Raw genomic sequence first — 13,676 nt, forward strand, 5'->3', positions numbered from 1 at the left:
CTGCTCTGAAGCTGAGCCTTTGTTGGGGCTCAGTCAGTGGTCACCCACAAGCCACATGTTTCTGAGTAGATAAGAAAAGAAAACGACATCTTAATATCAGCAGTGAGGAACAAAGAGCCGCCCACTTAGTCTTCACTTTATATTCAAGATAACCAAGCTATCGCTGTGATTTTAAGCATAGGAGAAACATGTCGGCAGATCAAGATCTGAGGTTGGGTAATAGAAACCAGCTCCGGACTCCTAGCTAGATCTCAGGAGTCAGGCTCTGGGCCTGGCTGCCGTGAGGGTAGCCACGTGCATGGGTGATTTAAATATATTTGCTCATGTTAACCAAAGGCATTTGCTCCTTGATATCTGCAGGGGGGGAATTTAAAGCTCACCCTCAAGGGTATTTTGTCGCCCAGGTTTCACATTTCAGCCCTGCCTGTCCAGTTGAGACCCAGGCCAGCATTCCCACTGAGTTTGCCCACAGGAAACTGCTGATTCTGCCCGATGAGTTCCACGGCTCACCTCTGGCTTGTATCTCTCCATGGAACATGCAGGCAACAGATGTGTGGTGTGCACTTCAGGCCAACACTCCCGGCCACCCCATGCTTATGGGATGAGGGACAACAGAAACCAACCTCTCTGCATGGTGGAGACCAATGCCAACAGTGGCAATTTCTGGGCACCCATCATCCTGGGAGCCCAGGCCCATCTTTGACCCATCCGCCCTGAGAAATCTTCTGCCTAAATGTTAATATTTATCATTTACAGCCGCCACTGCCCCCTTTCAAAGGTGAACACAGTAAAATTTATGACAGGCGCACTATCAGACAACAGGCGCATAAAAGGAGTGACAGCCCATCTGCGGAAACAATTCACCCCTGACCCGAGACACCTGGAGGATTCCGGCATGGGGCCGCGGCCACACGCTCTCCTGCTGGGGCTGCTCCTGCTTCTGGGGCCAGGTAAGTCTGCGATGGGTGGGCCTGCCGGTGGCTCCGCGCTGCTGAGACATGGAGCTTCGGAGAGGAATGTGTCCTTTTCATTAGCACAAAATGCACAGTTTGGGGCCAAGCAGGCTGGAGTGCTGCGGTGAGGTGCCCAGGGCTCGGCCCAGAGGCTGTTGTGGAAAGAGCCACACTCAAGGGACCAAAGAGCCGCATGTGGCTCTCCAGCTGCAGTTTGCTGACCACTAGTGTAGGGTCACAAAGACCTGGGTTCTCGTTCTCTGTGCTGCGTGGCCTAGGACAAGTGTTCCCTCTCTGAACCTTGATTTTTTCTTTTTTTCTTCTCATCCGTAACATGGAAATGCCGCTGCTAATGATAAGCACATTTTGATGGTCCTATTTATGGCTTTCGTTTTGGCTGCAAGGACAGAGGAAGGCAGATTTCAGGCTGATGAATTCTAAAGGACTGCCCACATTCTTGAGTGCTGTTGGCCCTGATGGGAAGAGTGGGCTACCAGGCAGGGCTTGGGTTTCTCCCGACGCCAAGGGTTAGGAGAAGGTTGTGCCCCTGCCACAGTCCCTCTGTGCCCTTTGTCACCTGACCCCTGGCTCTCCCCTCCTCCCTTTGGTTAGAAAGACAGAATCCTTTAAACTGAGGAGGGCTTTAAAGGTGTCATGTCAGCCCTCCAGATGAGAGGCCTGGGCCCGGAGTGAAAGCACTTCCCTGGAGGCCACAGAGGAAAGGAGGAGGCAATGGACAGCAGCCCGGCCTCGCTGGGTGCAAGTGCCGGTCCTGCTGCTCACCTTGGACTAGTCAGACACCCTCTGAGTCTGGGGCTGTGTGTGCAAGGTGGGGAGGATTGAGGTGGGGGTGCAAGGTGGGGAGCATTGAAGTGGTGGTGCAAGGTGGGTAGGGTGTGAGGTAGGGGTGCAAGGTGGGTGGGGTGTGAGGTAGGGGTGCAAGGTGGGTGGGGTGTGAGGTGGGAGTGTCATGCCTGCTGTACTTATTGCACAGGTGATCGCATTCCCTAATTGCTAATGAGGCTGTAGTGCTTCTTTAAAAAAAAATGTTTGTTGACCATTTGAATTCTTCTTTCATAAAGTACCTGTTCAAGCGTGTCTCCCATTTTTGTAGGGGTTTGTCCTTTCTTCGTTGGTTTTTAGGAGTTTTTGTACATGCTGTGCACTTGCTCTTTGTTGTTGTAAGTACGGCAGATATCGTATACTCTGAAGTTCATCTTTCCACCCTCTTTAGGGAACTGTAGATGAGCAAATTCCTTAATTCGGGGCGGGGGTGGGGGGGGGAGTGAAAACCACCCAAATGAGAACAAATGGAGGCTATTTATTCAGAGGTGGCTATAGCAAGGGGTCCGCCACTGTCACGTGTGATGGGCAGACTCCAAGGCAGGCAGGGGCGTGGGAAAGCTTGACAGTGAGAAGGGGGAGGCTGCAGGGGTGCTCTGGTTGGAGGCTGGAGGCCTCTGAGGTGATCCCTTTGGGGAACATATCTGGCTTCCTCAGGTTGGTCCTGAGTAGGAAGCAGGGACAAAAGTAGGGAAACTGCAGTCATGGGCCAAGTCCCAACCGTCTAGGCCAGTGATGGCGAACCTTTTGAGCTCGGCGTGTCAGCATTTTGAAAAACCCTAACTTAACTCTGGTGCCGTGTCACATATAGAAATTTTTTGATATTTGCAACCATAGTAAAACAAAGATTTATATTTTTGATATTTATTTTATATATTTAAATGCCATTTAACAAAGAAAAATCAATCAAAAAAATGAGTTCGCGTGTCACCTCTGACACGCGTCATAGGTTCGCCATCACTGGCCTAGGCTGAGGGTAGTGGTTGGGCTTCTGGGCTAGGCTGCTGCAGATGTGTGGGCGCTCGGAGTTCCATTGTCAGCTGTGGTCTGGCCTTTGTTTGTATATTCAGTCTCTCTATTTCCAAAGTATTTCATCTTTTCCTTTATGGTTTGTGCTCTCTGCTTCTTATTGGAGAATCCTCTTCTGCCTTGCAATCATGAGGATATCCTGTATTTCCTTCTGAAAACGTTATGAATTGATTTTCTCTTTTGGGTCTTTAATGCATCTGAATTGACTTTTGTGATGTGTGGGAGAGACAACCCCAATTATATATCATATTTTGCATGCAGAGGCCTACTTGTCTCGGCACCATTTACTGAGCAGTTGTTTCCGCACAGCTCTAACAAGCCGCCTCTGCTCATATATAAAGGATTCCTATGTGCCTGCATCTGTTTCAAACTCTGTTTTGCTTTATTAGGTCATTGGTCTATCCCTGTGCCAACAGCACGTTGTCTTAATTCTATAGCTTTATAGTAAGTTTTATTATTCGGAAAAAACAAGTCTATTTTTCCTTTTTTATTTGTTTTGTTGTTGTTGTTGTTGTTAATCCTCATTCAAGGATATTTTTTCCATTGATTTTTGGAGAGAGTAAAAGGGAGAGGGAGAGGGAGAGAGAGCGAGAGAGAGAGAGACAGACAGACATTGATTGGTTGCCTCCTGAATGCACCCCTACCAAGGCCAGAGAACCTGCAACCAAGGTACGTGCCCTTGACCAGAATCGAACCTCGGACCCTTCAGTTCACGGTCTGACACTCTATCCACTGAGCAAAACTGGCGAGGGCTATTTTTCCTTCTTTTTAAGGAGTGACTTGGCCCTAAACTTTCATATAAATTTTACTATCAATGTGTCAATTTCCACCAAACAAAGGAAAAACCTGTTTGGATTTTGACAGAAATTGCTTTGAAATCTATGAACCAAGTTGGGGGAAATAGAGATCTTCACAATATTGAGTTTTCCAAACCATGAGCATGTACTTACATCTTTAATCCTCTCAAAGTTTTATCGTTTTCTCTGTTCAGGCCTCACATATGTGTCTCAGGCATATGACTTTTGTTGTATGGTAAACAGATTTTTAAATTTTTATTTTGAAAATGTTTGCTATTGGTGTCTAGAAATAAAATTGATTTTATATATTGATTTTGAACCCAATTAAACAAATTTTTAATGTTATCTGTATATTCTTTTGGATTTTCTATAGACACATCCTGCCAATAATGACAGGTTTTGTTGCTCTCTTTTTAATCTCTGTACCTTTTCTAGCTTTTGCCTTACTGTTCTGGTGGGTACCTCCATGACAATTTTTCACAAAAGTGGTGGTTGGAGGTATTCTTATCTTATTCCAAAGGTGTTTTTTTTTTTAAAAAAAGTGTTTAATGTTTTGTCAGAAAGTACGGTGTTCACTTCTGACTGTTCTATAGATAACTCTTTATGAAACCCAAATTAAAATAAAATTAAAATAAATAAAATAAAAATAAAACTCCTATTTTATTCCTAATTTTCTAACAGTTTTTAAAAAATCGTAAGAGGATGTTGAATTTTATTGAATATTTTTCTGCACTTATTAAGATGATTGTATGATTTATTTCTCTAATCTGCTACTGTGGTGAAATAAATTAGTTGACTTATCAGTCACTGATTATTAGATTCACCAAAGATCACACATTGCATTTACTTGTCCTGACTCTTTAATCTCTTTCAATCTAGAACATTTCGTTAGGCTTTTTGTAGGCTGGCTTTTGTCGTGTGCACTTCAATTTGGATTTGCCAAATAATTTCTTTATCGCTAGAATCAGATTAAACTCTAGGGCAGAAATGCAACACAGGTAATGTTGCCTCCTAGCTGTGTCACATTAGGGGATACACCTGACGTTGGTAAATACCCTAATTGGTGATGTTAAATTTCATCATTTGTTTATGATGGTGTCTGCCAGGTTTCTCCCTTGTACGGTGCCTTCCCCCGTGTGACTCACGTTATCTGCAGGGAGATGCTGTGATACCCTGTGACTGTTCTTATGCCCGATGGTATTTAGCATCCACTGATGATTCTTGCCTGGATTGATTATTACCGTGAGTGTAAATTGGTGACTTTAAAATGTCTATTACCTCTTCTAATATTGTTAGTTGGAATTCCTCCATAAAAAAAGAGATTCTCTTCTCTTCCCCACTCTTTGTATGTTTGATCATTTTAATATAAAATGGACATACAGATTCTTTTCTAAATCAGTGTGTTATAAGCCAGTCCTGCCATTATATATTTTGGTGCTCAAGTTATTACAGATTTGGCTGATGAGAGCTCCTATAAGTTGATTCCTGTGTCCCCAGCAGTTTTTTTTTTCTTTTGTTAATCCTCATCCGAGGATATTTTTTCCACTGATTTTTAGACAGAGTGGAAGGGAGGGGGAGAGACAAAGAGAGAGAAACATCGATGAAAGAGAGACACATTGATTGGGTTGGGGATGGAGCCTGCACCCTGCCCTTGACTGGAAACAAATTCGAGACCCTTCAGTCCATGGGCCAGTGCTCCAACCGCTGAGCCAAACCAGCTAGGGCCCCATCAATTTTTTAAGCACTTTTTTTTTTAACTTAATGGAACAGCTATTTCAAGCTAATCTTGTATTTTTTCTGTCTCAACCATGCAATTAGCCATTTCTTCAAGGTTACAATTGGTAGGGGATTTTGTTTAGAAACCAAGATCTGGGTGCTAGGGGTGTTCACTGCTGCTGGAATGTCATTATATCTCAGCCCTCTCAGTGGACAGAGCTAAGAAAAAATAGTTCATACAGTCATCTCTAATTTTAGTTAGAACTAGTCTTTTGTCTCCTTCCCCCATTCCATATTTGTTGGTGTAGCCAGTGTTATAAATATCAATAAATTTATTCACTTGCCAAATCCTAAGATATATACATCATAATTTAGAATTATTACAGCAGTAACACCACAACCACCAAATGAAGTTCTTTGTCTTAGACTACATATATCCCACTCACGGTGTCTAATCAAAACACGTTGTTCAAAATCACATGCATTAATTTTTTTGTTTTCTTTGTGTGGTTATGTGCTCTGTTTGACATATAGTCAAGTTTGTCTCTGTTTGTATTCAGTTATAAGGTTTCTCCTGCTCTTGTTGATTTTTACTTTATTTTTAAAAATATATAACATATTAACATGGTTCAAAAATCAAAACTATGTGAACAGATAACCTCAGAGAAGTCCCCTCCCCTTCCCTAGCCTTTCCATTCTATTCCCACCCACCCCTGTAGGTAACCAATTTCAGTATTTTCTAATCAATGTTTCTTTTTACAAATATATTACTATTTTTTTCATTTTTGCACAAAGATAACCTACTACATACATTTTCTGCATCTTGATTTTTTTTCACTTAGCAATGTATCCTGAAATGTTGGTTGGTTTCCTAACTTTTATACGCCATGTCTTCTAGCTTCTCTTCCAACTTCAGCACCTTTTTGCCTTTCTATGCTGCAGTCTGAGTAATTTATTGTGACATGTGTCCCTGTTTGTTTATTCTTTCAGTTCTGTCCAATTTGCTATTAAACCTGAAGCTCTCAAAATCATTGAAGATTTTGAAAATTGACTTTACTTTCCAAATTTAATTTACATTTAGTTACTAAGTTCACGATATTATTTTTTAAAATGATTCTGTGTTCCTACAAATACCCTCAAGTGTATCTTTTTCTAAACATAGTTTTAGAATATGTGTCTAATAATTTCAGTATCCAAAGTCTTTGATCTAATTCTGCTCTATTTATCTTTTCTGCTAATTTTTGTTTTAGTCAATGTTCCTGTTTCTTTCTGTGCTTGATTTTGTTTTGTTTTGTTGTGAGCTATTCAAACTCCTTAAAAAATTATTTGTGAGATTCTTTGAGGCCTAGGATAAAAGTGTCTGTGTTCAGGGACTATATATGTGTCATTCTGTCAGGCACTGGGGACATTACTATTTGAGGATCACTTCAAACTAAGCTCATGGTGTGATCTTTTGAACAGCCAAGCTCCACATCAAGCACAGTGCCTATATAACAGCTCCCCTTTACGAGGGGTGTACAATTAACTTGCCCAAGGTCATCCAGCTAATAAGTACAGGAGTCAGAATTCAGTCCTGAGTCAGAGTCCAGAGCTGGGACCCTTGACCACCACCCTGCATTACAGTCCAGCCTCAGGGAAGAAAGAATCACAACCGGGCTTTATTGAAGCTTTAACATCGACAAGCAACACATAGGAAAAGCTCTGAAAGTTTGGGTTTATAAAGCTGAAACATCATTACCTCAAAGCTGCAACTGGCAAAAGCAAGTTAGCAAAAAATCACCGTTTCTAAGAAAAGACAACTTGCACCTGAATTTCGTTTTCCTGGAAATGGTCAGAAGCTTGCCAGGAGGTTGTCATGCCTTGGCAATGCCCCTGTGCCAGGCACATCGCCGCAAGGCCAGAGGTGGGAGCAAAGAAGTATCTCTTCTCTTATTAGAACAAGGAAGCTGGTCAATGTTCGTTTTTACAAGGGCCCAGCGTCCTTCCTCCTTCCTGGAGGTTGCTAGCCCAGCCTTCTGGAAACGCGGTCGTGCCACATAAGAGTTGGAAGCAATCTTGGAGAACTTCCGGCGGCCCAAGTCCTCCCGGTTTTTGATAAGAGACAGGTGGGGACTTACTTGGGTCATATACCGAGTTGGTGGCATCCCCACCCAGGTATGGGATTTCCTCTGGAGGCTCAGGAGTCCTGCCTGCCTGGGATGTCGTCTGTACCTTGTACATTTTTAGGACTTTATTGTCAATCATTTTCATCCAGCTGCATTTTTGCTACTGTCAGTCAACTGTCTGAGCACCCTTCTAAGAACAGGAGTTAGGCTGAGCCTGGCTGGTAGATCATAAACCAAATGTAAGGAACCCTCTGGGGAGAGAGAGCTGATCTGCATAAAATCACTGGAGTAGAATTAAGTGCCAAAATAGGTGCAAGTAGCTGTAATGAAAACAGTAGGATTCAGAGAACCGAGAGATGAATGTGGGCTGGGGAAGTTTCATGTGGGAGGTGAAACTCGATTGAGCGCTGAAGGCTGAGTGGGATTAAATAAACACAGAGGAACAAGGAGGACAAACAAGTGTGGGGAGCAGCACCGCCAAAGGCAAAGTGGGGGCCCAACACATGGGTGTGAGGAGCAGGGAGCAGGCCTGGTCTGGACTGCAGGGTTGATCTGGGGAGGCAATGAGTTACATAAAGGGGAATTTTGAAATCCCAAGACAAGGAGAACAATAGAGATGATCATGTCTTCCGGTTTGAAGAGACTTCTGAAACGATTTAATCCAAATCTTTTCTTTCACATTGACGAAAACGGAACCCTAAAGAGGTAAAGTGACCAGCCCATGGTCACCCAGCACTCTAGAATTTGAATTTGCTAGAGCGGAAGTGGGGGGCTATTACAGGTTCTTCAGCAGGAAGTAGCCTAATGCAAGTGGTGTTTGGGGCAAGATGTGTCTGTTAGGTTCAGACGTAAAAGGTCATGAGTCAGAAAACAGCACACTGGTGAATCAGTGTGCCCAGCTCTGGAGAGGCCTGGCAGCGAGTGTGCGGGGCTCTGGGAAGGCCCAAGCATGGCAGTGAGAGACTGCTCCTTTCTTCCCACCAGAAATTCCCAGTCGTCTCCGGGAGGAGCGCTTCCTGAGGGGGCACACAGTTCCCTGAGAGTCCCTTCTGGTTGGAGCTCACCAATCATCATCCCTGCCTACTCCCCCCACGCCCAACTTTGAGGGTCCAAGGTCCTTCCCCTTTAACGTTTGGCCCTTGGTGGCTGCCGCTGGGAGGGGTCAGGGAGGATGTTACTGTAGGAGGAGTTGGGGCTCCAGGTGCTGCCCAGGCACCACCTGTTCACTCTCACCCGGGACCCTCTTCTTCAGGGTGTTCCTTCCTGGTTCTGGGTCTGCCTCAATTGTCCCCAGGAGGAAGTTGGGGAAAAATACAGTCTAAAAGCAAAGCATTCCTGTCTGAGGTCATAAAGTCAGTCAACAGCAAAACTCACGTCAACTTGGGGTATGTTCTCTCCTGTTAGGGTGCTCCCTAGAGCCTCCTTGCCGGTCTAGAGGCACAGGGTGTGGTTGTGGGATCTTGGGTGACATCAGTAGATGAAGACATGAGGGTGCACTGATCTCTGGTTGGAATGGGATCTGTAATGGGTGGTGGTGTCTCCCTGTGGTCGTCAGCACAAGACGTGGAGTATTTAGAGAATGGTGGCTTGGCACTGTCCACATCATCTCTAATGCTTCTTGTAATCTCATCAGACTAGAGGTTGTGTCTACCCGCGGCTCGCGAGCCACATGCGGCTTTTTGGCCCCTTGAGTGTGGCCACGAAGTTTCAATAGCACTGTATGTGCATGCCCGCACGTGGTATTTTGTGGAAGAGTCACACTCAAGGGGCCGCAGTTTGCCGACCACTGGACTAGAGGTTGTGTCTACCCAGGGGCTGTGACGGTGTGAGTCCTATTGGCCACAGAAGAAATTCCCATATGCTGGGAACTGGGGTTATAGAACAACATCCATACTAATAAGCCTTTTTATAACCTTGTAAAAAGGCCCTGGTGTCGGGGAAAGCATACCAGAGTCGGTTAAGGAGACTCGAGCTCCACACATGACCCTTTTATTAACTTGCTGAATGGTCTCTGGCGAGTTTACGAACCTCTCTGGGTTTTAGTGTCTAGAGGTATTAAATGAGATGACCTCAAAGATCCGCCCGCCTCAGCCATTCCAGAATTCTCAGACAAACATGCAGAGGTCAGACTAGCTACCCCAGAAAGGTTCTCTGGCCCTCCGTGTCACCTTCCACTGACTATGGCATGTGACTCCCCAAGCTAACATCCCGTGTTCCTGGGAGCACTGGGAATTCTCGTGTTGGAGCAGCAGCCAGGCGTGACTCATGGCTTCTGACTCGGCACTCACAGACAGTCATGTGCCTGCTCACAGGTGGCCAGCAGCAGCCCAAAGGCCCTGGATGCGAGTGGGAATGACAGTGAAAGCCCAGCAGCACAGCCCAAAGGAGTACAGGGGACAAACACTGGCTGACTTGGACCCTCCCCTTCCCAGCTCACCAGGACAGCTCGCTGCTCAGTGGGTGCAGTGGGGGGTGCATGGCCTGCCCTGCCTTCCGTCTGTGTGAGCTGGTGGAAATCACCTCGCCTCTCTGAGCTTGTAAAACATGCCCACAGGATCCTATCTACCTACTCTTTGGGGTTGCTGTGAGGACAGTATACACCTTCAAAGAGCCCAAGAATATAATGTACACTCAAGAGTGGACTTAAGGCCACATGTGTTGGCCTTGACCGTCCTCCCCACTGCCCGGGGCAAGCCCCTTCCTTTTGTCCAGAGAGACCATTCACCCCTCGCATGTGTACAGCCCTCTCATTCACAGCACTTTCTTCTTCTTCGATCCTCATGACAGCCCCATGAGGAAGGAAGGGAAGCCAATCTCACCCCCACTTTGTAGATGAGGAAGTCCAAGTTCAGTGAGGGGAACCCTTGATCAAGGTCACAAAATGGCAGGGCCAGTCCAATCTGCATCTCTGTGTTGTGGGGCTGTGCAGCAGGCGATGTGTTGAGAATCACTGCTCCAGAAGGTACTTCCCTGAGGGAGAATTGAGTGTGACTTCTGGGAGCCAAGGACCAAAGCTCTAAGGGCCCTTTGTCAGCTCCAGGCCCTCGTGGTGGCTGTATCCACTGAGGGTGATTGATCTTAGCCAAGCCCGTCTCTTAGAGTGTGCACAGATGTCTTTCTCTCTCATGCCCATCAGGGTGGAGAAGTACATGTTTTTTCCCTTACTGACCTTATGGAGGTGGGATTTTTTCTTTGGAGAGCTCTAAGCTTTTCATAGATCCATGAGCTTGGGCTAAAACAACCTTCCAAAGGGGAAAAATTCCCTTGGGATTCCTGGATTGAGTTCAGTCAGGTCACAGGTGCTTTGACAATTTTTCCCACAGTGCCTAAGGGCGCTGCAGGAATAGGCAAGAAACTTTCTTCCCATTTACCTGGTGGAAAGCAGAGAACCGGAGAGAGGGCCCATGCCATTCCAGGGTTCAGTGGGGACAGGACCAAGGGGTCCGAAGTTTCCATGTGGGTCTTCAGGTCTGGACATTAACATTGATTCCAGGTAGAGCCTCTTTGTGACACCCCAGGGCAGTCAGTTAATCATGGATGATCGAGATTTTCAAGTTGAAAACGTGAACTATATAGTTCTATGAGGAAAACCCAGAATATGAGCTGGGAAGGGTCTGAAAAATGGTCTATGCTAACCATCTCTCTGACACTGAATTATAATAATCATAACTAGCAATTACTGCATCTTTACCATGTGTCAGACACCTCCTCTTAGCATCTTTTTTCTGATTTTCCCAAGTGATCTGACTATTTAACACTTTCAGTGTATCCTACCTGTTTTATGATCTTTTCTCCTTTATTCTTTTTTTTTGCTTCAGTTCCACTACCCTACTCAACATTATTAGCTCACCGATTATACATTTTTTTGTTATTTTGGCATTTAAGATTACAACATACATCCTTGAGTTATTAAAGTCGAATATCAGTGTAACTCCATTTACTCCAGCCAAATCTGCTCACACAACAATGTTTCATATATTTTAAACTCCACATTATATTATTTTTATTATTTATATTGGTGTTGGCAAGCTTTTTCTGTAAAGGGCCTAATGGTAAATATTTTAGGTTTTGTGGATCATATATGGTCTCTATCACATATTCTTCTTCTTTCCATTTTCTCCTCCCCTCCCCCAAACCTTTTAAATATGTAAAAGCAATTTTTATCTAGAGAACCATACAAGAATAGGCTGTGGACAGAGTTGACCCTATGGGCCATAGTTTTCTGGCTTCTGTGGGTTTTTTTTTTTACAGTCAATATTATTTTGGATTTCCCTTTACATTTATTCGTTCTGTACTTTATTCCATGCTTCCCTCTAGAACCATTTTCCTCTTAGCGTTTTGAATGTGTCATTCCACTGTCATCTGGCCTCCATTGTTTCTGATAATGAGTCAGCCATTAATCATCATGTTGGTCTCATATATTCAAAAAGTTGCTTTTCTTCTGCTATTTTCAAGATTTTTCCCCCCTTGGCTTTAGAACTATGCCTAGACATAACATTTATTAGAGTTGATGTGTCTTGGTAAAATTCTCTGTGATTTTCCTACCTACGGTTTTGTCTTTATACAGCTTCTTCTATGTATGGCTCAATATTTTTCATCAAATGTGAGAAGTTTTCAAGTCATTATCTCTTCAAATCTTTTTCTGCCTCTTTCTCTCTCTCTGATTCTTCTAGGAGTCATTACCTGTATGTTTGTATGCTTGACAGTATGCACAGATCTCTGTTTATTTTCCCCTCTATCTTTTTCAGAAATTTGCTTTCTATTGGTCTCTCTTTACATTTACATATTCTTCTGCCATCTTAAGTCTGTTGCTGAGCCCATCTAGTAAATCCTTCAGTTATTGTACTTCTGAGCTCTGGAATTGATTATAAGTATATATTATATCTATGTAAATATATGTAAAAGAAGATATATATATCTCTTCTATTTATTGAGTCTTTAGTCTACATGTTTTTCTGTAGTTCTTGGAACATAATTTTTAAAATTCTTTTCAACCCATAGCTGCCTTGAAGACTTTGCCTGCAAAATCTAACACTGAGTCCACTCAGAGCCAGTTTCCATTCATTGCTCTTTTTCCTGAGCACAAGCCTAACTTTTCAGGTTTGAGGCATTTCTAGAAACTTTTCGTTTATAACTGGACGTATCTAATAAAATTTAGCAAGTCTGGATTCAGCTTTATTTTTCTAGGAGTCGTTGGAACTTGCCTGGACTTAAATTGTAGAATCAGTCTCCCTCACCTATCCTGCCACTGATGCCTTCTTTGCTCAGTTTATTATTTCTCGTATTTATTTTTTTAACCTGGAATCCTAGGGGCTCATGCCTGGGTCTGCATGGCTTCGTGATCAGCCAATGGTTGGATAGAGGTCATGCCCAGACACCTAGCGTTTGTAGGGTTCTGTTTATTGGTCTGTGAGTAGATTGGAAAATAAACACAAAGTTGCAGCCAATTCTCATTTCTCATTCCTTTACTTGTACGTGGGGCTCTTGCAGGTTTCTCCACCACATACATAGATTTCCAGTCAGCCTGGCATATGTGAGAGCATATTTCAGTGCTCATTGCCGGGGTTTCCCTGTTAAATATCTGATCCGTTCACCTCTATCCCAAACGGGGAACAAAACATCAGGTTCACAAAGCTGCAGACTTTACCCATTTATTCCCACATCAGTCCCCCACTTTTCACTTTCTGTTGTTTGTTTTGTTTTTCTCTCTTGGTTTCTGTTTATTGTGTGTTGTCTCCTGGGAATTGTTTTTATTATTAAACGACAGGCATTGTATATGAAAAAGCAGAAAGATAATTTCATGTTCTGGGTGTTGCTATCTTTTTCCATCAAGGCTTTAGCTTTGCTTTTGGCAGGTGTTTAGATAAAGACAGATCACCTTAATCTAATCTGGAACCAGGCTGTGACAAATATACGCAATGGAATCTTACGTGTTGCGAAAGCATGGATGGACCCAGAGGGTGTTATGCTAACTGAAATAAGTCAGACAAAGACAAATACCATATCATTTCACTTATATGTGGAATCTAAAGAACAAAACAAACAAACAAACAAAATAGAAACCGAGTCAGAGATACAGAGAACAAACAGACTGATGGTTGCCAGAGGGGTGGGGGGTTGGGGGCTGAGTAAAAAGGTGAAGGGATTAAGAAGTACAAATTGGTAGTCACAGAATAATCACATTGAGGTGTAAATGACAGAAGAGGAAATATAGTCAATAATGTCATAATAAC

The 13,676-nt window shown here is 43.8% G+C and overlaps 1 protein-coding gene across 1 annotated transcript in view; it reads left to right on the forward strand.

Annotated features, from left to right (window-relative positions):
• The first annotated feature begins 895 nt into the window (after positions 1-895).
• Positions 896-13,676, forward strand: part of PLB1 (phospholipase B1) — a 112,792-nt gene continuing 100,011 nt past the window's right edge. Inside the window, exon 1 of the mRNA XM_023747426.1 lies at positions 896-950. Coding sequence (XP_023603194.1) covers positions 896-950 — 55 coding nt within the window. The remainder of the gene's footprint in view (positions 951-13,676) is intronic.

This window comes from Myotis lucifugus, unplaced genomic scaffold (genome assembly GCF_000147115.1).
Source record: "Myotis lucifugus unplaced genomic scaffold, Myoluc2.0 scaffold_873, whole genome shotgun sequence".
Taxonomy (NCBI): Eukaryota; Metazoa; Chordata; class Mammalia; order Chiroptera; family Vespertilionidae; genus Myotis; species Myotis lucifugus.